The 24272-nt window shown below is 43.5% G+C and overlaps 1 protein-coding gene across 13 annotated transcripts in view; it reads right to left on the minus strand.

The window, feature by feature from the left end:
* Positions 1-24272, minus strand: part of dst (dystonin) — a 413393-nt gene that overhangs the window by 104057 nt on the left and 285064 nt on the right. For all 13 annotated transcript variants that reach the window (XM_039739122.1, XM_039739120.1, XM_039739118.1 and 10 more), the window contains 6 exons: positions 21278-21328; positions 19817-20052; positions 16200-16329; positions 12943-13142; positions 10547-11042; positions 6792-8260 (listed from right to left, as the gene is read on the minus strand). In XM_039739122.1, coding sequence (XP_039595056.1) covers positions 6792-8260; positions 10547-11042; positions 12943-13142; positions 16200-16329; positions 19817-20052; positions 21278-21328 — 2582 coding nt within the window. The remainder of the gene's footprint in view (positions 1-6791; positions 8261-10546; positions 11043-12942; positions 13143-16199; positions 16330-19816; positions 20053-21277; positions 21329-24272) is intronic.

Genomic DNA, 24272 nt, shown 5'->3' on the forward strand with positions numbered 1-24272 from the left:
TCTGTCTTTACTTTCATGAGGTCTCTACTCGATTGTAGACTTTGGTAATGACAGGTCTTCCTCCCAGAGAGTGGTCTTGGTTTGGCTAAATATTGTGAAGGGGTTCTTCATCACCAAGGACAGGATCCTGCAATCATCCAACACAGTTGTCTTCTGTGATTTTCCAGACCTTCTGGTCAGGGCCATCTTAACAGCATTATAGGCCCCCGGGCAAAGCAGTGCACTGGGGTCCCTCTACCTACACAAGCACTCGGCAAGTCACAACATACATAGATTAGAATGAGACCACCGGGCAACTCCCCAGCATGCCCATGTGTTAAGCTGGCCATACTTCTGGTGTTGCTGAGCTCAGCCGTATGTTCCTTCTTTTTAAGAATCTACCAAATGGTTGACTTGACCACTCCTGGTGTTTCTGTTGTTTCTCTGATGGGTCCTAATGGTGGCCTGTTTTTACTCGCATGGACCTCCCATTGAGAGTTCACAGTGACAGCTTCCAAATGTAAAATCCACACTTGGAATCAACTCCAGGCCATCTACCTGTTTTATATTTAACGACATAATGAGGGTCCTGCTCACACCTGGCTAGGGAACGGCTTTTGTCAGTCAAATGTCCAAATACATTTGAGCCCCTGGAAATGGGGGGGACCGTGGATAAAAATGGCTGTCATTCCTAAACGGCTCATTCTAATTCTGTTAAACCCTTTGAATTAATGCTGAAAGTCAACACTTTAATTACGTAACGACTTTTTCATTTCAAATGCATTATGGTGGCACACAGAGCCAAAATCGTGACAATGGTGTCACTGTCCAAACACTTACGGACCTGACGGTAAGGTGACCTCCACTGGGACACCATTTGAACCCAGGCTTCCATGTAAATCATCGTCGTCTCACCTTGTTTCTGTTATGCCAAGTTTCTGTGTTTCCCCCTTTTTATAATCACAGGAAACATTTTTTTTTTTGTGAAACTGAAATAAAATAACAAGGAAGGTGGTGTAATACTTGGCAGAGGCCGCTGTGTTTCCAATTGCGTCTTCCTTCCCCACTTCTAAGCAAATAAAAATCTCTGATTTCTGACCTTAAACATGGCGTGTGAAACCTGGCGTGTTTGTTTGACTGAAGGCCATGGGACGCCTTGGGCAGGAAGACATCAGGATTGCGACGGACTGAACTCCTTTCATCGGCCGTCATCCGAAAAGCAACTCCGAACTTCAGAAAGGGGAATTATGATTCATAAAGTCAGAGCGTCCCTTTCACCTGTGTATCCATCTGCCCATTTTTCTAGCCTGCTCAGCCAGTTTAAGGTCGGCTGTTGCCATGTCGTGTCGTTTTCTGACCCGCTTAACCCAGACCAGGGTCATGGTGGGAGCTGGAGCCAATCCCAGTTAGCATCGGGTGCAAGGCAGGAACAAATTCTGGAGAGGGTAACTCACACACCCGAAAAGGGACAATTTTGCATCACCAGTTCATCTTACCTGCATGTGTTTAGATGGTGGGAGGAAACCCAGGCAGACACGGGGAGAGAACATGCAAACTCCACTCAGGGAGGACCCAGGAGCACAAATCCTGGTCTCCTTACTGATAATAATAATCCCATAAAGTCAACCCTTGAAACAACAGTATGTTATAGGTGTTAAATAAATAGAAAGTCCAATTAAAAAATTAAAAAGCTCAACGGTGGAGAGTTAGAACCTTTTACATTCCTTTCATTCTCTCTTTCTGAATCCTTGTCAGGACATTGGGACTCTCAGTGACATAGCCCACTGCATCCCTGTCCACCACGCCGACCCAAACTGCCACCGCAGCTCCCAGGGTGCCTTGCAATTCTACAGATGATAAGGAATACCGTACCACAGGATTAAGGCCTGCCAGGAGACAGGGAATGCTTTGCCAGAGAATTGTAAAAAGGAACGTAAAAGAAAAAAGTCAGAATCCCAGAAAGACAGAGGAATACCGAGTGAAGGAACCATCACCTGAGGAGTGGGATATGCTTGACACAGAAAAGGCTTTACATTATGGCAGCCATGCGTTCCCAGCCCTTTTTTAATGCGTCGTCTGAGCATGGATTTAGGAGTCATAGACGACTCTAAGTTGTTGACTTCCAGACAGTGTTCAGAAGCCATTAAGAAGGCTATATCTGAATATCGAGAGTCCACCTTATGAGAAGAGTTTGGGAGCCACAGTGAACTCGACACTATCAAGTGCCAGACAGTGTTCAGAAGCCATTAAGGCGGATAACAGAATGTCAGGTTATATAGCGCCTTGATGTGTGGAGTACAAGTCACAGGAGGTTCTGCTCAGTCTTTATAACACACTGGTGAGGCCTCATCTGGAGTTCTGTGTGCAGTTTGGGTCTCCAGGCTACAAAAAAGACATAACAGCACCAGAGAAGGTCAAGTGAACAGTGACTAGGCTGATTCCAGGACTTGGACAGCAGACAAGCTTGTGCAGATTTGTCGGAGATGAAGTTCAATGTCAGTAAATGTAAAGAATTACAAATAGAAAGTAAAAATGTGAGGTTTGAATACACAATGTGATGTCTGAAAATCAAAAGTCCACCTTATGAGAAGGATTTAGGAGTCATAGTGGACTCTAAGCTATCAACTGCTAGATAGTGTTCAGAAGCCATTAAGAAGGCTAACAGAGTGTCAGGTTATATAGCGCCTTGATGTGGTGAGTACAAGTCACAGGAGGTTCTGCTCAAGCTTTATAACACACTGGTGAGGCCTCATCTGGTGTCCTGTGTGCAGTTTTGGTCTCCAGGCTACAAAAAGGACATAACAGCACCAGAGAAGGTCCAGAGAATAACAACTAGGCTGATTCCAGGGCTACAGGGGATGAATTATGAGGAAAAAATCAAGGACTTGCGCTTTTTAACCATTTGATGTAAATAAATGTAAAGAATTACACATAGAAAGTAAAAATGCGAAGGTCGAATACAAAATGGGAGGTCTGAATATCGAGAGTCCACCTTATGAGAAGAGTTTGGGAGCCACAGTGAACTCGACACTATCAAGTGCCAGACAGTGTTCAGAAGCCATTAAGGCGGATAACAGAATGTCAGGTTATATAGCGCCTTGACGTGTGGAGTACAAGTCACAGGACGTTCTGCTCAGCTTTATAACACACTGGTGAGGCCTCATCTGGAGTCCTCTGTGCAGTTTGGGTCTCCAGGCTACAAAAAGGACATAACAGCACTAGAGAAACTCCAGAGAAGAGCGACTAGGGTAATTCCATGGCTACAGGGGATGAAATTTAATGTCAGTAAATGTAAAGAATTACACATAGGAAGTAAAAATGTGAAGATTGAAAACACAATGGGTGGTCTGAATATAGAGAGTCCACTTTATGAGAAGGATTTAGGAGTCATAGTGGACTCTACACTATCACCTGCCAGTCAGTGTTCAGAAGCCATTACGAAGGCTAACAGAGTGTCAGGTTATATAGCGCCTTGATGTGTGCAGTACAAGTCACAGGAGGTTCTGGTCAAGCTTTATAACACACTGGTGAGGCCTCATCTGGAGTCCTGTGTGCAGTTTGGGTCTCCAGGCTACATAAAGGACACAGCAGCACCAGAGAAGGTCCAGAGAAGAGCGACTAGGCTGAGTCCAGAGCTACAGGGGATCAGTTATAAGGAAAGATTAAAAGAGCTGAGCCTTAAGGAGATGAAGAGGAGACCTGACTGAAGTGTTAAAAATGATGAAGGGAATTAGTCCAGTGGACGGTGACTTTAAAATAACTTCATCAAGAACACGGGGACACAGTTGGAAACTTGTGAAGGGGAAATTCCGCACAAACATTAGGAAGTTTGTCTTCACACAGAGAATGATAGACACTTGGAATAAGCGACCAAGTAGTGTGGTAGGCAGTAAGACATTAGGGACTTTCAAAACTCGACTTGATGTTTTTTTCGAAGACCTAAGTGGATAGGACTGGCGAGCTTTGTTGGACTGAATGGCCTGTTCTCGTCCAGATTGTTCTCATGTTCTAATGATGTTGTCAGAAATGAATGTGCGCGAATTTCAGTACCAGCAAAAATTTGGGTGGCATTTGTGTTCAAGTCTTGGTATGTGATGTCAGCATCGTTGTTTTCACCACCATGTCTGTCAGAAGGGCTGGCATCAAATCGCCAGCTCTTTGAAAGTGGATGTGGAAATGTGTAAGACAAAATTGAAGCAAATTCGAGACAGATACACGTTTGAGCAAAGCGGAAAATGTCAGAGAAAAGAAGAGGGGATGCAGTCGTTACAAGATAACAAATCGTGCTGCGGTTCTAACAGGATCAATGTGTGTGCTTCGATGTTTGATGAATGGTTCGATGTGGTGAAGCAAATCGTCAAACTTAAATGCTGACATATGCAAGTATTTATGGTGCTTTTCTTCATCCATTTCTCGCATAGGCAATACAAGTGTCACGTATTCCTCATCGTAGTGACACGATACATTTAAAGGTCTCACATATCATCTTCTGTGTTGCTGTTGCCATCTTTTTTTGCATCTTTGCAACAGCATCCCACACTGCCATCTGGTGGAGTCCACCAGATTTACATAAAGTACACGCACAAGTATAGTCAGTTCACCGCTTGCGTAGCGTTGTGTTGCGTAGCGTCAAGTATACCCACACCCTAACTTTCCCATTTTCAAACTAAAGGTCCACCGAGGGATGCCACATGTTGCCAGTGTGGCAGTATTTAACCTGGTGGTAATTGGCTTGATCGCTGGGTTAACCCTTGACCACACAACAGAGTCCACCAATTGAGGAACACGCACCACCAACTATAGCTGCATGACAAACACTGATCAGGGGATGTGCCAGTCGCGGTTCACAGTTACATGACACATAAACATCGAAAAAGTAAACGTTAAATAAAAATGAAAAAGCCTAATTAATCACAACAACAGATGCCATTATGTCTGGCTTCTTCCACCATCTGCTCGCTCCTGTGCTCTTTCTTTCTTTCAGTCAACAGACAGGATTACTGCCACGACACAGAACCTCCATTCAGTCCTCAGAGTTGCTTTCTTTTTAAGCCATCAGCTTGGTCGATGCTGCCCATCCTGTCCTCTGTCCATGATACACCATATTGTCAAAAGTATCGGGACCTCCCCTCCAAATCAGTGAATTCAGGAGTAACCAATCACTTCCATGGCCACAGGTGTATAAACTCGAGCCCCTCAGCATACAGACTACAAACATTTGTGACAGAATGGGTCGCTCTCAGGAGTTCAGTGAGTTCAAGCCTGGTACCGTGATAGGATGCCACCTGTGCAGTAAGTCCATTTGTGAAATTTCCTCGTTACTAAATATTCCATGGCCAACTGTCAGTGGTATTATAACAAAGTGGAAGTGATTGGGAACAACAGCTCGTAGTGGTGGACCACGTCAAATCACCGAGAGGGGACAGCGCATGCAGAGGTGTGCAGAAGTTACCAACTTTCTGCAGAGTCAATAGGTACAAACCTCCAAAAACTCAAGAACAGTGCAGCGTAGAGAGAGAGTTTCATGAAATGAAGGGGTCTCCATGGCCAAGCAGCTGCAATCAAGCCTGACATCACCAAGTGCAACGCAAAGCGTCGGAATGCAATGGTGTAAAGCCCACCGGCCATCACTGGACTCAAGAGCAGTGCAGACGTGTCCTCTGGAGTGACGAAACACGCAATCCGATGCACGAGTCTGGCCAGGAGAACGGGACTCACCTGACTGCATTGTGCCAGGTGTAAAGTTTGGTGGAGGGGGGATTATGAGGTGGGGTTGGGCTCGGCCCCTTAGTTCCAGTAAAAGAAACTCTTAATGCTTCAGCATACAAAGCCATTTTGGACAATATCAGGCTGCCAACTGTGTTTGGGGATGGCAACATGACAACTCTGGCACCAGGGCACAGAGGAAGGTCTATGAAGAAATGAAGGAGCGAGTTTGGTGTGGAGGGACTTGACTGGCCTGCACAGAGAGAGCCCTGATCTCAACCCTCTGGGACAAATTTGAGACTCCAGAGACTGTGATCAAGCCAGGACTTCTCGTCCAGCATCAGGGCCTGACCTCACAAATGCTCTCCTGGTCACAAATTCCCATCAACACACCCCTGCACCTTGTGGAAAGCCTTCCTAGAAGAGTCGAAGCTGTTAGAGCTGCAAAGAGTGGGCTGACTCCATATTAATGCATATGTGTTAAGAAGGGGATCTCATTAAAGTTCACGTGCGTGTTAAAGCAGGCGTCCCAATACTTTTGACAATATAGCACAAGCACTCAATCCCTCCTTTCATTTCAAACAAAACCCTTTTTCCGTCTTTTCTGCAGTCACCTGCTCCCTCACATGTGATTAGGGGACAACTAATGGGCTTGAATAAAAGTAATTCCACGCTTGACTGATTCAGTCTCTCAATTCCTTGCAAAACATTCTCAGGAAATCCCACCCGGTTCTTGGGCAACCAATGATGTCACTTCCGGGTTCCGGCCCTGATGACATCACTTCCTCTACTTGCATTTAAAGGCCGCCATTTTAAGGCAGCAAGTCATTTCTGTTTTGGACTCAGTCGTGTGAACATGTCTGTTCTTTCTGATCAATTTTGCAGCTGGGAAATAGCATACAGGTGGTTGCCCCAAACCTCTTCAATGACTTTTTGTCGGTCTTGTGACACAGCTGAGTGCCCAGCTGGTGCCTGCTGATTACGGCTTCAAGTTAATTGATTTATTAAGCCGGCACACACATTCACACGCTAACAGGTGGTGCTAAAAACCCTTAAAATCAATTCCTCAAAACGCCCCTCATAGTTGTGATACCACAGGATCCTACCTTGAAGGCGTCCAACTGCTGGTTGACAATTTCAATCTCCATCCGCACTGCTCCTTGAGATTCCTCATGTTCCTCAACCACGATGCATTTCTCGGAGAGCTCCTTCAGTTTCTGGTAGAACTCATCAACGCGAGAGTAGATGGCTTCTACTTGATCCTGTCTCCCTTTGGCCCGGTCCATCAGTTTCCCACATTGCTTGTTCAGAGCCTCGAGGTCGCGCTTTAAGCCAGGAAGATCAGGAGATCCTTCTTTCTCGAGCATCTGTTGGCAGTTTTTGTTGGCAGTTGCCGTGTTGTCAATGAGCTCTTGGAGTTTTTTAATAAAATTTCTCATGTCTTCCTTCTGGAGCCGTAAAACGTCCAAGTCTCGGCCAACCGGCTGCATGCTGTCCAGCTCATCGTCCAAGTCGGAGAACTGCGAGAACATTTCCCTAATGCTATTCTGGAACTGCCCGATTCCTTGGAGCTTCGTCTCCAGGAATGAGGAAACGTCTTCCACCTGCTGTTTTACAGACTTAAACTCTGTGTCTAGAGATTCCACCTTCAATAGCAGGTCTGAGACTCCTGCCGCATCCGAAGCGTCCACCACCAAACCCTGGGCCAGGCCTTTGAGGCTGCCTACTTGTGTTCCAAGGGTCTCCAGAGCTTTCTGCTGGGCTTTCATATTAGTGAGGTGCTTGTTGCTGTACACCTGGGCTCCCAGTGACTCGTGGACCGTAAGCTGCTGCCTGGCACCCTTCAGATGTTCACGGACCTCTTTATGGGTATCGTTGAATTCCTTCAGCCGCTGTGCTATTTTGTCTAAGGTGTCCCTCTTCTGCTGCAGGATTTCGGAAATGTTCTCAACCTTCTGGGTGACATTGGCCTTCTCCTCTTTGACGGGCTCATGGTCGGCTTGTGTCACCTCAAGTAAACTGTCAGCCGCATTGTGGAAAAGCTCGACCACTCCTCGATGTTTGTCGACGTCCTTCTGTAACGTTCTGGCCCGTGAGATCGAACAGTCCACTTCTGCGGGGTCCACTGAGACCGTCACCTGAGTTAACTGCTTCTCGCAGTCCTCGATCCATGGCTGCACTTTTTCCAGATGCTCTTTGTATTTCTGGGCCTGCTTCAGGCAGACCTGTGCCCTCTCCGAGTAGTCCGCTGACTGTTTCCGTAAGGTGTCCCACTTGCCTTGAAGAGTGGCCAGTTGATTCTGCAGAGCTGTCCTCTCGGCCCCTTGGGTTGTCTGAAGCAGAGCCTCTCCTTCTTGGACAATCTTTTTGTATGGCCCACTTTGCTCCTCCAAGGACGTCTGATAAGTCGCGTGTTCTTTAATGCGCCGGTGCAGAACCTCCATGTTGGCAGATAAAGGAGGAACCTTGGAAAGATCTTGTACTTTCCCATCCAACCATTCATGGAAATTTCTGGACATCTGATTGAACTGCTGAGAGCTGGCAAAGGCTAAATTCAGCTGCTCTATTCTGTTACCTGAAAAACAAAAAAATACTCACATACATATTTACATACTGCATATGCTGAAAATCAATTTAATTCTGGTTAACTAATATCTGTATTCTTTGTCCAAGTGACAGAAGATAGAAACATGAACTGTGTCAAGCATGAGCACATTGGGACCACCTTGCTGGCTCTGTTGAGTAAGCACTACCATGCCAGGATGAGAGGACGCCCAGTCTCTGACCATGTCTTCTTTATTCTGATAAGACCTAGCCCTGCCTACCATGCCTGAAGTTGGCCATGCCCCTTATGCCCTAAACGCCTTAAGATCGGCCATCAGGGGAAACGGGACTTTCTTATAGACACAAGCACTCAGTGTGACGGAATCGCAAATTACCTCAATATCAACGCCAGTGACGACGGCAAATATTTTTGATTTGTTTTCACAAACTTTCTGTTCTATTTCATGAATTTATTACAGGCGGTAACTCAACTGGTGTGTCATCGATCACTTTTTTTTATCACCCTTGGTCACATTAGATTGCCCACAAAAAGAAAGGCTTTGAGGCATATGCTTTTCTGACCAAATGTCAAAAAAACAAATGTACTGTCACACATGAACGTCTGAGGATCGCCACCCAAGCTCTTTGCCAGGTATTTGTGGTGAGGCGGCCTTCTGCTGTTATGCACCTAAAAACTGGAATAGCCTGCCAATAAGAATATGCCAGGCTAATACAGTGGAGCACTTTAAAAAACTGCTGAAAACATTACTGTAACATGGCTTTCTCATAACTTCACTGTAATTAAAATCCTGATACTCTGTATATCCAGCTCATTATGATAACTATTCATGGTGGCTCTTAAAACTGTACTAACCTCTACTCTCTCTTCTGTTTCCTTTTCCCGTGTCCTTTTGGTCATCTACTCAAAGCACCGTGATGTTCCAACAATGATGGATGGATTGAAAGCTAGAAGTCTGTATGACCATCAACATCAAGTGACTCTGTGAGAACCCTAACTACAAAGAGGACTATTTCATTTATGTCAGGTAGAATGCCCAGAGGGGACTCGTGGCCTGGAACCCCTGCAGATTTTATTTTTTTCTCCAGCCATCTGGAGTTTTTTTTTGGTTTTTCTGTCCACCCTGGCCATCGGACCTTACTCCTTTTCTATATTAACTAATGTTGTCTTATTTTAATTTCTAATTTTGTCTTTTATTATTTTTTTTCCTTCTTCATTATGTAAAGTACTTCTTGTATGAAAATGTAATATAGAAATAAATGTTGTTGTTGTTGTATGTGATACCAACCTGGGCCAAGAGGTCTTGTCATTTTATTCCTCGACAGTCTTGAGAAACTGCCCAGTGAGGGCAACTGACTCAACCCATTCCAGTTGTAGGAACGACCGGCCTGGAAGGAGGTGGGGGTGTCGACTTGACGATAGGAGCTCCAAATCTGACGGCCCACTACGTCTACGTTTACACGCCACTTGGCTAGGTGGCACTAAATGTGGTCGTCTTTCCTCACGCCATCGACAGTCATTTTTGTGTTGGATCTTACTAGTAAGTGGGGAGGGCCGTGTTGGCACCCCAAAATATTCTGGTTTTGTCGACCCTTCTTCACCTTCACAACCACAATATGCATGTAATGGTGTATGTGGTAACATATAGAAACTAAAGGACGTAAGCCTGAGATGTAACACCATAGACAAGAAGAATTTCTGTTTTCCGGCTCCTGGGTCCAACATAAAAGGGATCTCGGGAAGTCAGGAGACGTTGGTCTATACTTGCTGAGAAAGAAAGAAAGAAAGAAAGAAAGAAAGAAAGAAAGAAAGAAAGAAAGAACTGTCTGTGTGCATTGGGGGTATAAACATCAAATAAATGGTGTTTTGAACCTGGTGGGTTTGTGCCGTTGTGTCAAGGATTTGGGGTCTTGAGACACCCCCTCACTGGTCTCAAAGCATATTTCTTCAATGCATTTTAACAGCTGGACCTTAGGGTCACACATTCACTCAAAGGACGGCAGCCGGGTGATTTCAAGTTTTCATCTTTGGCACCCCGCCTGTCATATTTTGTATTTCAGATTCATTGTTTTGCTGGTAGGTTGTCAGAATTGCGCTTTAATGTAAGATAAAATAATGGGGGTACATCTCTTGATGTAGAACAGAGAATCTTTACTTATCTGGAGATGTTCGCGAAATGCCAATTACTCTGAAGGCTGCAGATAACAATAAGCTGAGCTCGATCAGGGTTATGAACGTCTCTGCTGCCGAGATTCAGCCAAATGAGAATAAATTAAAAAAAGGAATGAAAGAACAAACCTGCTTTCTCTTCAAGGTCTTTAAAAGGTTTTAAGATGCTTTCCAGCTGTCTGCTGAGATCCGCTTTTAAATATTCCTCGCCAACCAGCGCCGACAGCTCTTTACACAGAGCCTCGGCCTCAGCCACCCTCGTCTTTTCTTGGTCCAGCTTGCTGCGGACGTCCATCGCCGTTTCAAGTTGTTGCTTCACAGCATCAGGCTGGGTGCTCAGAGATGACGGGCCACCCAAACTCTGGCCCAGGGCGTTGACTTGCTCGCTTAGGTTTCGGAGAACCTCCTGGAACTGAGAGGTTTTGACGATGGCCTCGTCAATTCGGTCGGATCTGTCGGTCAGCTGGCCTGTCACACCCTCCCATTTATCCGTGATGGCAGCCAACTGAGACTTGACTGCGGTACAAGATGGCGAAAGGTCTCCTGGTTGGCTCAAAATACTCTGTGCGGCTTCCTTTAGTTGTTCGTACTGAGACTTTCGAGAGTCGAATTCCTTCAGGAGAATCTGCAAGCGAATAAAATGGAAAAGACAATGAGAAACTGAAGGGACATCTCAGGACACCAGACCCTTCATGAAGAATCACAACAGATTGTCAAAACGTTCTGGTTAAGACACTGCCTGAGTGGCACAATGCCACCAGCTAGACCCGTGCTGAAATAGTTTGTGGGTGTAAAGAAGAAGCATTTAATGCTAGGAAAACATAAAGATTATTATCTCATCTCGATTTGTGAAACCCACTTCTCTTCGTGAAGGTCATGGTGGCAGCCAACCAAACAGGTCATCCCAGACCTCCTTGTCCCCAGCTACAGATTCCAGCTCATCCTGGGGAATTTGCAGGTGATTCCAAGCCAGCTGAGACATATAATATTCTAGGACTGTCAGAGGGGACACCACTCAGTATGACATGCTGGGAACAGCTCTAGGGGGAGCCACCCAAGGAGACATCCTTTTGACATGCCCAAGCCACCACAAATGGCTCTTCTCAATCTGGAGGAGCAGCGACTCAATTCTGAGGCTTTCCTGAACCGCTGAGCATCTCACCCTAAGCTGAAGGGTCAGCCCAACCACCCTGTGGAGAAACCTCTGCCTCTTGTTCTCACTGGCAGCTCATGGTACCCCAAAATATTCTGGTTTTGTTGAACCTTCTTCACTTGCGTGACCACAGTATGCATGTAATGGTGTATGTGATAACACATAGAAACTTGGAGAGATGTAACTAAGGTATGTAAGCCTGGGTACATTGGGGGTGTTTTGAACCTGGTGGGTTTGTGCCGTTGTGCCAAGGATTTGGGGTCTTGAGACACCCCTCACTGGTCTTAATACATATTTCTTCAGTTCACTTTAACAGTTGGACCATAGTCCGGTTATGTGACTTGACCCAGGGTCACACAATTGCTCAAAGGACAGCACCCAGGAGATTTCCAAGGTTTTATCTTTGGCACCCCGCCTGTCATATTGTGTATTTCAGATTCATTTTTTTGCTGGAAGGTTGTCCAAATTGTGCTTTAATGGAAAATATGACAATGGGGGGGCGGTTGTGTGCATCTCTGGAGATAGAACAGAGAACTTTTACTTATTTGGAGATGTCTGCTAAATGCCAATTACTCAGAAGGCTGTAGATAACAACAAGCTGAGCTCGAATGTAACTGAGAACCGACCAGTAAATCAAGACTTTTTGTCTTTGGACTAAACTCCTGCTTCACCACCATGGAGCGTTACAGTGCCTGTGGAACAGATGTTGCTGTTCCAATGCATTTCTCAATCTCATTTTCCTTTTTTTCCATCAATCAAGAACAACATCCCAAGATGCTTGAATTCCTCCACTTTTGAGGGGTTGCCCCCTCACCTGGAGAGAGCAATCCAATCCACTCTTTTTTGGGAGAAAACCAGGACCTCAGACTTGAAGGTGCTGGTCCTCATTCCAGCCACACAGCCCAGTAAATTATTATGGACACTTTTAGACCTGCAATGATCTAATCAGCCAATCACATGGCAGCACCACCATGCATAAAGTTATTCAGATGTGGGCCAGGAGCTTCAGATAATGTTCACATCAGAATGAGGAAAAAATGGGACCCTGGTCTCCTTACTGCAAAGCAGCAGCGTTACCACTGCACCACCCAGGTGGGCAGGTCTTCCTAACAATTTTCTGGGCTGGGTGGATGATATGAGGATCAGCACCCCCAGGTCTGAGGTCCTGGTTCTCTTACAGAAAACAGTGGATTGATCTCTCCAGGACTGTGCTTTCCTTTATACCATCTGTCTTTAACGTTCATTTCTTTTTTAGTCACTCAGCACATTCTGCCTGTTTCATTTTGTGTGAGGAGACCCCTGTGGTTCATGTGCCCCTCTTTTAAAGGTAACAGTAGTAATGTGAGTGCTGGCTGACAGTTTGAGTTCTCACCTGCACCTGCTGCTTCTGGGCCTTCAGCATGTTGGGATCGATGGAAAGAGGGCCAAGCACGCCAAGCATCAATTCCTTTTCAGCGAGCCACTGCTTTAGCTGCTCCTCGTTGGTCTGGAACTGGGCCAGATTCCGGCTCGACTCCTCCAGCTTCTCCTTCCTTTCCTCCATGGAGCTGGTGACGTCCTTCCATGTGGAATCTAAAGGACATTAAATTCATTGGATGGGAGCAAACAAAGAGAGGAAGTGCTTGGCCAACTACACCATTCAAGTCATCATTTGTGGAGTAAAGCCACGGGTTCCAATGCTATAAAGGCTGTATGACAATCAACAATTTGCTTAACCAGCTCAAAGTCTAACTATAAGATAAGCCAAACAAATAAATAAACAAAATTTAAAAGAACACTCCACATCCTCCATGAAAAGAATCCAGGAAAAGAGACTCCACTTAATGGCCGAATCTTATATACAGGAGGAGAATTTTGGAACCCCAGCTGGACATTGCACAGTAGACCAACTATTTGTCCTTGCACAGATACAGCGGATTGTGGTGTAGCGGGTTCACAGCTCACATCAAAAAGGCCACTTTTTAACATAAATAGTCATGGCTTAGAGAGGAGGTGTGGTATGTGCGGCCGGAGCGGTTCCCGGGTGAATTCGTGATGCGGGCGATCCTCACTTAAGTGCACTGGTGAGGAGTTGTCCGCATCCATAAATGGTGCCGGGAGCTGCTAATTGCCACACCTGATCCACATCCCCGTAATAAATAGAAGCGCGAGGCGGCTATGGGGGAAAAAGAGGAAAAAACGGACGGAGGTTGAGAAGGCGGGAAGCAGGGAGGAGAAAGCCGGTGCATGAATGAGCGAAGGTGCTCGTAGTAGAGAAGACCTGCAGCTGAGCAGTGAGCCTGGGTGATTGGCCGGCACCCCGGGAGCAGGCGGTAGTGGTCACTCCCGCTGAACATTATTGAGGAGCGGGAGTGACCAGAAGGAGGATGGTTCACTGCATAAGGCCGGGAAGGCAGCGCGAGTCGGGACTTGGGATGTGAAAGCCCCAGTGTGAGCGCCCTGGTCGCTGGGGAGCCCAAGTCACGGTCAGGTGAAGCCCACCGGAGCCAGGGATCGGAAAGGCGAACAGACCAGCGGTAGAAGGAAGAAACAAGGTCAGCTGCAGGTAGGCCAGCTCCCCTGGTGCATAGCCTGGACGGGAGAAGCAGGGGAGTCACCAGTAACAGAAGGCACCGGGCTTTGTTTAAAAAGATGGCTTCCAGCCCTTGTTTTATCCCCGTTGTTTTTAAAGGATTATTTTTCAAGTGTGTTTTTAATCTCCACAATTCACTCCTTTTCAAGGATTATTTATTTAATGACTTATTTGATGCCCTGTACTTTCATTTGGACACTTTGTTTTTGATTTTGTTGATTTTAAATAAAAGCACTTGGCACTTTTTGCACTGTCCCCTTGCTTCATTGTTGTGCCTCACTGTACAGCTCATCGGTGACATTACCGATGGTGTCGGGTTCAAGGGCTCCCAGAAGCAAGACGGGAGCATGGAGCGGAACCCGCATCGTCACACGCATTCACAAAGTATTCTGACCCCTTCACTTTCCGCAAAATTCATTATGCTGTACATTTAATTTGAAATGGATACATCTGCCAATTTTGCTCATCAATCTGCACTCAGTAACCCATCATGATAAGGTGAGAACATGTCTTCAGAAAGGTTAGTGAAGTTATTACAAACCACGATCAGAAATCTTTTTTAATTCCTAGGAGTATTCAGACCCTTGATTCTCCATGAGATGTTTGTAGAACAGGGGTCTCCAGCTCCAGTCCTGGAGTGCCACTGTGGCTGCAGGTTTTCATTTTCTTTATTAGTGATCAGCTTTTGTTGTTAATGAACTTGCTTCCCTTTGTAATTGTAACTTGTAATTCAATTATTGAATTGCACAACGGCCTAATAGGAGGTCTACCTGTGCTACCCACCTAAGTAGTCAACATCAACCTCAGCATTAATGTTTACTGTGCACCATCTCTTAGAATGTATTTTGTAATGGATCTAGCTATGCAAGTTTTCATTTCAACAGATGGTGCACTACAAAAATTTTTAGTAGTATCAGGCATTGCATTTGTAATTTCAACAGATGGTGCATTACAAATGTTTTTATCAATAAAATGCATTACATTAGCAATTCCAACTGATGACGCATCACAAACTATAGCACTGGTTTAAAATTCCCATACCAAATGGCATGTAACAGAGACATAGCAACCGGACTGACACATTGACACACAAGACATTTTTCCTTCAATTAAGGTGGATAAGCTGATTTCTGTCTGCCCAGCAGGACCTCTCTGTTGGACGTATTCAGCATTAACATTTGTTGTGCACCATCTATTGGAATGTATTTTGTAATGCATACAGGTATAGTGATAAAATGCATTGCATCCTTTATTCCAAAACATGGCGCATCACAAGCATTAGCACTGCTTTTACAAATCCCATACCAAATGGCTTATAACAGAGACATCCATCCATCCATTCCAACCTGCTGAATCCGAACACAGGGTCACGGGGGTCTGCTGGAGCCAATCCCAGCCAACACAGGGCACAAGGCAGGAACTAATCCCAGGCAGGGTGCCAACCCACCGCAGGACACACACAAACACACCAAGCACACACTAGGGCCAATTTAGAATCAGCAATCCACCTAACCTGCATGTCTTTGGACTGTGGGAGGAAATCGGAGCGCCCGGAGGAAACCCACGCAGACACGGGGAGAACATGCAAACTCCATGCAGGGAGGACCCGGGCAGTGAACCCGGGTCTCCTAACTGCGAGGCAGCAGCACTACCACTAGTGCCGCCCCTAACAGAGACATAGCAAGTATAATGACACACAGATACTCAGATACTTGTCCTTTATTAAAGTTGATTTCTGTGCATCGGGGTAGTTTCTCTCTGTTGAACATATTTAGCATTAATGTTCGCAGGTCAGCATGTTGCTATGTCTGTGTTATATGCAATTTGGTATGGGATTTGTAAAAGCACAGCTAACATTTCTGAAGCGCCATCTGCTGGTTAACAGAAACACAGCAACTGTACTGATATACAGATGCACAGACGCACAGACATGTGTCCTTTTATTAAAGTAAACGTGTACTTAACAAGAATAAATTGAACTGGAACGCATCCAGCATTCCCACACTGCACACAATAAGACACGCTTCATCATATAAGAGAGAAGGCAGCTCGTTTACCTATCTGATCCAGCATCTGCTTCCATTTTTCTGCTTCTGAGGATTGCGGGTGCTTCTCCAGCAGGTCAGAGAGCTTTTCCTTCAGCTGCTGAAGTTGGCCTTGCTTTACCTTTAGCTCCACTTCGAGAGACTGCAAAAACAGGACAAACCGAGAAATCAGAAAACTGCAATTATGTATTTCAGAATGAAAGGACTCATTCAAGGCCACCAGAGGAGTACGGCCTGCATCACTGGGGCTTTTTTTTTTTCTTTTTTGGTGCCACCTATAATTTATTGTTCATTTCTTCAAAGTGAGGCAGCCTAGCTGCATGTGTTTTTGCTTTAAGTACGTCATGTGGATAAGCATAACGCTCAACAGCAGGGGAGAGTGTGAGGAAAGGAGAGGTCAGCCTGTCCATCAACACTTGAAAGAAACCCGAGGAGATAACCAAAGACTTTGGGGGTCTAATCCAGAATAGGTGGACGGGCACATTACAGAGATAGTGAAACAGAGCAACTAAGGACGTTTTTGTTTTTTTCACTATCTATTAAAAAAATGCCCGTTTGTCAAATTACCGTGATACTCATGTCAGTAAGAAGCCATCAGGACATTGAAAGTACATCTAATGAAGCAGAGTTAGAAACTGTGCTGTATGGAGGGCGGAGTAGGCACCATTCTAGGGGCATCAAGCACTTGGGGGAGACTCCAAAATCTCTCCTTCAGCATCCAACGGTCTCGGAGGTGCGCAGTGAAGTTAACCGCCTGCTCGTCGATTTTCATATGCGATTGGTAGGGCGCCGATTTCCACGGAAGACCAACCACCCTCACGTTTTCTATGTCAACTTCAGTTTCAAATCCGACTGCGCGGATCTATTTGGAGGACTTTGTGTTGGATGTCACTTTTTGGCGGCTTGAAACAAATACTGCCTAGGGGTTCAATGTACCCTGTTTATGGAGAAATACTTCGAACATAAATAAATAAAAATGTTGTAAAATACTTGGCAATAAAAAAAGAATAGCAGCATGAAATGTTAGCGTAAATAAATAAACATGTCATGGAATATGCTTCCCATTGCTTATTTATTAATGTAATTTTGTCCAAATTATTCCTGCAAACGCATCATGCAATCCGATTTTAATTTAAAACTTTCACTCGTCAAAACTGAGAGGGCGGGGTCTAGCGGATGCTGTGTTTTGATTGGCGAATTGTCCGCAAATCTGCTGTTCGCGGTTTAGTTAACTTGGGCGTCCTGTGGAACTTCTGCGCATGCTCACAGTTCTGACTGAGCACGTCGCCTACGAGTAGAGAAAACTTACCCGGAATGACAATACACAACGGGGACTTTTAGTTAGATAAACTTGGAATCCAACAGTGGGAGCCCGCATCTGAGGTATCTGCTGTGAATGTGGCATTTGAATGGACGAAGTTTTAAGTCCAGTGCACCAATGAAAACACAGCACCGGCTTGAGCCCTACCTCTCATCTTTGAAGAGGAAACGTGACAGTTTTGAATTCATGCCGCACTTAACGTTGTGTTTGGAGGAATATTAGGGACAAAATTAACTAAATAAGTAATCAACATGAAGCTTATTTAGCGATGCATTTATTTATTTACCCTCAGATTTAATGCTCATTTTCTTTATTTATTGTCACATTTCGCAGTACTTTTATTTATTTGCTTATTTATATACTTTCTGCCTGAAACTTTCCTCCATTGCGGTAGATTTAACGCTTCTCATCCAGACAGCGTATAGGAATGTGACTTGATTAATCGCATGTTCATACTAATTGTCCGTTTTCTTTGCAATATTTGCTTAGCAGAGTCTTTTATTCAAAGTGACTTACAAAACAGGTCAACATAGTGGTATAAACATCAATCTCGGGGACTGTTTTGGGAACAAAGTGTGACAGGACAAAGTGACAAAATTGATCACCACAATCGATGAGCTCAGAACATTTTTACAAAGCAGAATCAAAATTTATAGTGTAGTTCAATCTATCTATCTATTATATAGTGCCTTTCCTATCTATCTATCTATCTATCTATCTATCTATCAGTTATATAGTATCTATCTACCTGTTATATAGTATCTATCAGTTATATAGTATCTATCATATAGCGCCTTTCATCTATCTATCTATTATATAGTGACTTTCATTTCTATCTATCTATCTATCAGTTATATAGTATCTATCTATCTATCTATCTATCATATAGTGCCTTTCACTCTATCTATCTATCTATTATGTAGTGACTTTCACTATATCTATCAGTTATATAGTATCTATCTATCATATACTGCCTTTCACTCTATCTATCTATCTATCTATCTATCATATAGTGCCTTTCACTCTATCTATCTATCATATAGTGCCTTTCACTCTATCTATCTATCTATCTATCTATCTATCTATCTATCTATCTATCTATCTATCTATCAGTTATATAGTATCTATCTATCTATCTATCTATCAGTTATATAGTATCTATCTGTCTATCAGTTATATAGTATCTATCTATCATATAGTGCCTTTCACTCTATCTATCTATCTATTATGTAGTGACTTTCACTATATCTATCAGTTATATAGTGTCTATCTATCTATCTATCTATCATCTAGTGCTTTTCACTATCTATCTATCTATCAGTTATATAGTATCTATCTATCTATCAGTTATATAGTATCTATCTGTCTATCAGTTATATAGTATCTATCTATCATATAGTGCCTTTCACTCTATCTATCTATCTATCTATCTATCTATCTATCTATCTATCATATAGTGCCTTTCACTCTATCTATCTATCTATTATGTAGTGACTTTCACTATATCTATCAGTTATATAGTATCTATCTATCTATCTATCTATCTATTATGTAGTGCCTTTCACTCTATCTACCTATCTATCTATCTATCTATCATATAGTGCCTTTCACTCTATCTATCTATCTATCTATCTATCTATCTATCTATCTATCTATCTATCTATCATATAGTGCCTTTCACTCTATCTATCTATCTATCTATCTATCTATCTATCATATAGTGCCTTTCACTCTATCTATGTATCTATCTATCAGTTATATAGTATCTATCTATCATATAGTGCCTTTCACTCTATCTATCTATCTATCTATCTATCTATCTATCTATCATATAGTGCCTTTCACTCTATCTATCTATCTATCTATCTATCTATCTATCTATCTATCTATCTATCTATCTATCTATCTATTATATAGTGCCTTTCACTCTATCTATCTATCTATCTATCTATCTATCTATCTTTCTATCAGTTATATAGTATCTATCTGTCTATCAGTTATATAGTATCTATCTGTCTATCAGTTATATAGTTTCTATCATATAGTGCCTTTCACTCTATCTATCTATCTATCTATCTATCTATCTATCTATCTATCTATCTATCTATCTATCTATCTATCTATCTATCTATCTATCAGTTATATAGTATCTATCTGTCTATCTGTCTTTCTGTCTATCAGTTATATAGTATCTGTATCATACAGTGCCTTTCACTCTATCTATCTCTATCTATCTGACTGACATAATGATGTACCATACTACCAGTGGTTCCCATCACTGTTTTTCACAATCTAATATTTCAAATACCTTGTGTTGCTCCATCTGCGTCTTCACAGATTCATTCCCCGCCTGCCCGGTGTTCCATGATGTGACTTCTTTCTGCATGTCAGTCAGCCATTGCTTCAGTGAATCTCCTTCATTGTGCACCACTGACAGATCTTGGAGAGCCCCCTCAAGCTCGCCACGTTTCTCTTTCAGATGCTCCCCCAGATTATCGTAGCTCTGATTGACGTATGTCAGGTGCTGCTGAACTAACATTAGCTCTGTAGACAAGAACAGAAGAAAAAAAATAGAAATTTATTGGTATCATTGGAGAGATTTGTGAAACAATTATCTTCATTCCAGCAAAATGTAGTCATGTTCCTAAATTGTGTTCTTGATGTTATCTAAATATGTTGTCTCTTACAATAAAACACAATCATAAAACTGACAAGAAAGACTGGAAAAAGGATCACTGCACATCCCACTCTTGAAACTCTTGTATTGCTCCTCTGAAAAGTCAGCTGTCAGCTCACCTCTTGCTTATAAGCCCACAGGCCTGTACTGGAATTGCCCTATCGATGTACCGTGGGGTAGTCAGCTACAAACAAGTCATCACAGTCAGACTTACTGGCTTCTAACTCTCTACACCGGCATCCTTCCACCCTCCAATCTTTTCATTTATAGCGGATACAGAAAATATTGAGACTCCTTCACTTTCTACACACTTTTTTATGCTGTAGATTTCATTTTAAATTAATACATTTGTCAATTATGCCCATCACTGTACACTCAATAACCCATAATGACAAAGTGACAACATCTTTTCAGAAAGGTTTGCAAACTCATTAAAAATCAACAACTGAAATTCAGAGAAGTATTCATGCTCTTAATTCAGTACTTCGCAGACGGTCCTTTGGCAGCACTTCCAGCTTCGAGTCTTCTTGGGTGAGTCTCTATAAGCTTGGCACCCCTGGATTTGAGCAATTTATTTTGTTCTTACTGGCAGATCCTCTCAAGCCCTATTAGACTGGATGGGAAGTGTCTGTCAACTGCCATCTTTAGGTCTCGCCAAACATGTGCTGTGGGGTTTAAGTCTGGACTTTGGCTCTGCCACTCCAGGACACTCAGAGACTCATCCTGATGCCATCCCAGCATTGTCTTTGGTGTTTGCTTCAGGCCATTGTTGTGCTGGAAGGTGAAACGTCACACCAGTCTGACGTAACATGCACTCTAGAGCAGGTTTTCTTCAAGGACCTCTCTATATTGGACTGCATTCATCCATCCCTCAATTCTGACCAGTCTCCATATCTGAATTTCCCCGTGGTATTAATAAAGTGTTTCTTATTTAGTCTAATCCAATATCTCCACAGCATAATGCTGAGTAACGATTAATTTTTCTCATCTTTTTGTTTATACAGTTATTACTCTTCATACTTTTATGACATGTGAAGCAATGACAGCAGGACTGACTTAGGAGAGAAGAGAAACAAAGAATGAAATGCTTACCCTTGTTTGTCAGATAGCCATGTGGTCCAGAACCATTCACTACAGCTTTGCCTGAAATGGAAAACATTTAATAGTATTGACATTTATATTTTAGGTAAGCAGAATTGTAAAGAGTAAGTCGCTTTTCTAAATAACATTTACTATGAATGTCATGGACATGATTCATTGCATAGCATAACACTCTTCATCATGAAGAATATTCATCCCTGATGAAGGATCGCAGGAATTGTGGGAAAGAGGGGTCCTTTCATCAGATTAGAGCTATTGGAATGGCCAAATCGGGGAGGCAGCTTGATGGCTGAGGTCTCCAGGACTATAAACAAATCCAAATCATATTATGAGATACCAGTACCAGCGTACTGCACGATAACGTGCAGTGATTACACTTGACTTGAGCATTCATAGTTTTCATCCTTTTTCTCCGTCTCTGTTTAGCATTGGTTTGCTCAGAGGTTGATGCGTTTGCTGCTTCCTGAGCAGCTCTTGTTTTCTGCACCCTAAACTGATTAAGTTAGTTTTTGTGTTGCAATTACTTAGTACGTTTCCTTTAATTTTTCACTTAAGCTGGCACTTAAGTTTTCAATCTGCCTCAAGAATGATTAGCGAAGGTGGTTGGGAGTGAGAACAGCGCCCATACGCATGCACCGCATGGCTGCCCTGCTGCGCGCTGCCGAGAGTTGATTCTACAATAAAATAAAATAAAAATAAAAAGAGTAATAAAAATCTTCACCCAAAAAGCGGATAGTAGACGTCACGTAGTATATGTGTACCAAATTTCAAGTCAATAGGTGAAACGGTTTGCGAGCTACAGGTGATTTAAAATACAGGACAGACAAACGAACAACCAAGGTAGCGTATTATATAAGAAGATCATCTACTGTTAAATTCTACTTCGTACTTCTAAAATTTTTATTTTTATACTGTATTGAGGATTTGTTCTGTTCTGTGTATTGTATTGTATTGTATTGTATTGACCCCCTTCTTTGTGACACCCACTGCACACCCAGCCTAAATGGAAAGGGGTCTCTCTTTGAACTGCCTTTCCCGAGGTTTCTTCCATTTTTTCCCTACTGGGTTATTTTTTGGGAGTTTTTTCCTTGTCTTCTCAGAGAGTCAAGACTGAGGGGCTGTCAAGAGGCAGGGCCTGTTAAAGCCCATTGCGGCACTTCGTGTGTGATTTTGGGCTATACAAAAAAATAAATTGTATTGTATTGTAGTGTAAGCACTTTTAATGGGGATGTCTTCAGGAATGACTGAGAGCTGCCCATTTCACAGAGTCACGGTGGCCAGGAGGCGGCATGGCACTAACGCAGTAGACACAAAAACGCAAATTGTTCTAAATAATGTATGCATTTGGACAGTTAATTACAATATAGTAGCAGTGGAAAGAAAACAAAAACACTCTTAGCGTGTAAATGACATAACTTAGCTTAGAAATGAACCAGGACCAGGCCTTATCCTCCCGTCGTGACCTGGACTTTGATTTCAATTTTTGATGCCTTCTTTATGGCCTCTAAAGATAATCAAGATATCGTTTTGGGTTTTTAGAGGTCAAGGGATTTAATGGTTGGATCTTTTTTTTTTATTTAGGACATTATTTGTTTATGGAAGATTACCCCACCCTACCCATTATCCAACCCGCTATATCCGGGGGTCTGCTGGAGCCAATCCAAGCCAACACAGGGCACAAGGCAGGAAACAAACCCCGGGCAGGATGTCAGCCCACCACAGTACGGCAAATTATTCATGCCAAAATTAACAGCAAACTGGTTAGGAGAATAATAACCTGTGGGGTAAGTTTGTGGATGATACCAATCTGGGAGGACTGTCAGATAATCTGTTGAAACATCACAGAGGGACATGGACAGCATACAGGCTTGGACAGAAGAAATTTAATGTCATTATATATTATATAAAATATTACATGTAGAAAGTAGAAATGTGAGGTTTGAATACTGTGGTCTTTGGCTGGCTCGTTATCCCGGCCAATACCCCCAGGCCGCCAGATGGAGCCCTCCCTGCAGGGTCGAGGTGCCCCGAAGACCAGCAGGGAGTCATGGACTATGTAGTTTTTATACACGACCCTGCTGGATACCACACGGGCCGCAAGAGGGAGCTGCAGGGTGGACCGAAGAATCATTTGTGCCCTATAACCCGGAAGTGTGTCAAAGGAAGAGCGACGTGCTTCCGGGGTGAGAAGAAGGACTTGTACCTGACCCGGAAGTGATAGAGAATCACATGGTCTGGTGATTGAGAACACTTCCGGGTCAGGGTATATAAAAGGACTGTGGGAGCTCCCAGACGGAGAGCTGAGCTGGGTGGAAGGGTGGCAACGCGTCTGGGAGTCGGAGGTTTATTGTTTATTGGTTTATTGTATTGTTATTGATTTGTATATGAGTATAGTGGAGGAGAGGGTACTTTGTGCACTGTGGCGAATTAATAAAGTCAACATTTGGACTTTTATCTGGTGTCTGGAGTCTTGGACAGGGGTTCAAGGGAGTGATACAGCCCTAATCTGTCACAATACACAATGGGAGGTCAGAAAATGGAAAGTACATCTTATGAGAAGGATTTAGGAGTCGTAGTGGAATTGACACTATCAACTTCCAGAAAGTGTTCAGAAGCCAATAAGAAAGCTAACAGAATGTCAGGTTATATAGTGCCTTGATATGTGGAATACAAGTCACAGGAGGTTTATAACACACTGGTGAGGCTTCATCTAGAGGCCTTGGTGCAGTTTGGGTCTTCAGGCTATAAAAAGGACATAGCAGCACCAGAGAAGGTCCAGAGGAGAGAAACTATGCTGATTCAGGGCTACAGGAGATGAGTGATGAGGAAAGATTAAAAGAGCTGAGTCTTAAGGAGATGAAGAGGAGACCTGACTGAAGTGTGCAAAATGATGAAGGGAATTAGACCAGTGGACTCGATACCATCAACTTCCAGACAGTGTTCAGAAGCCATTAAGAAGGTTAACAGAACGTCAGGTTATATAGCG

This window comes from Polypterus senegalus, chromosome 16, assembly GCF_016835505.1.
Source record: "Polypterus senegalus isolate Bchr_013 chromosome 16, ASM1683550v1, whole genome shotgun sequence".
Classification (NCBI taxonomy): Eukaryota; Metazoa; Chordata; class Cladistia; order Polypteriformes; family Polypteridae; genus Polypterus; species Polypterus senegalus.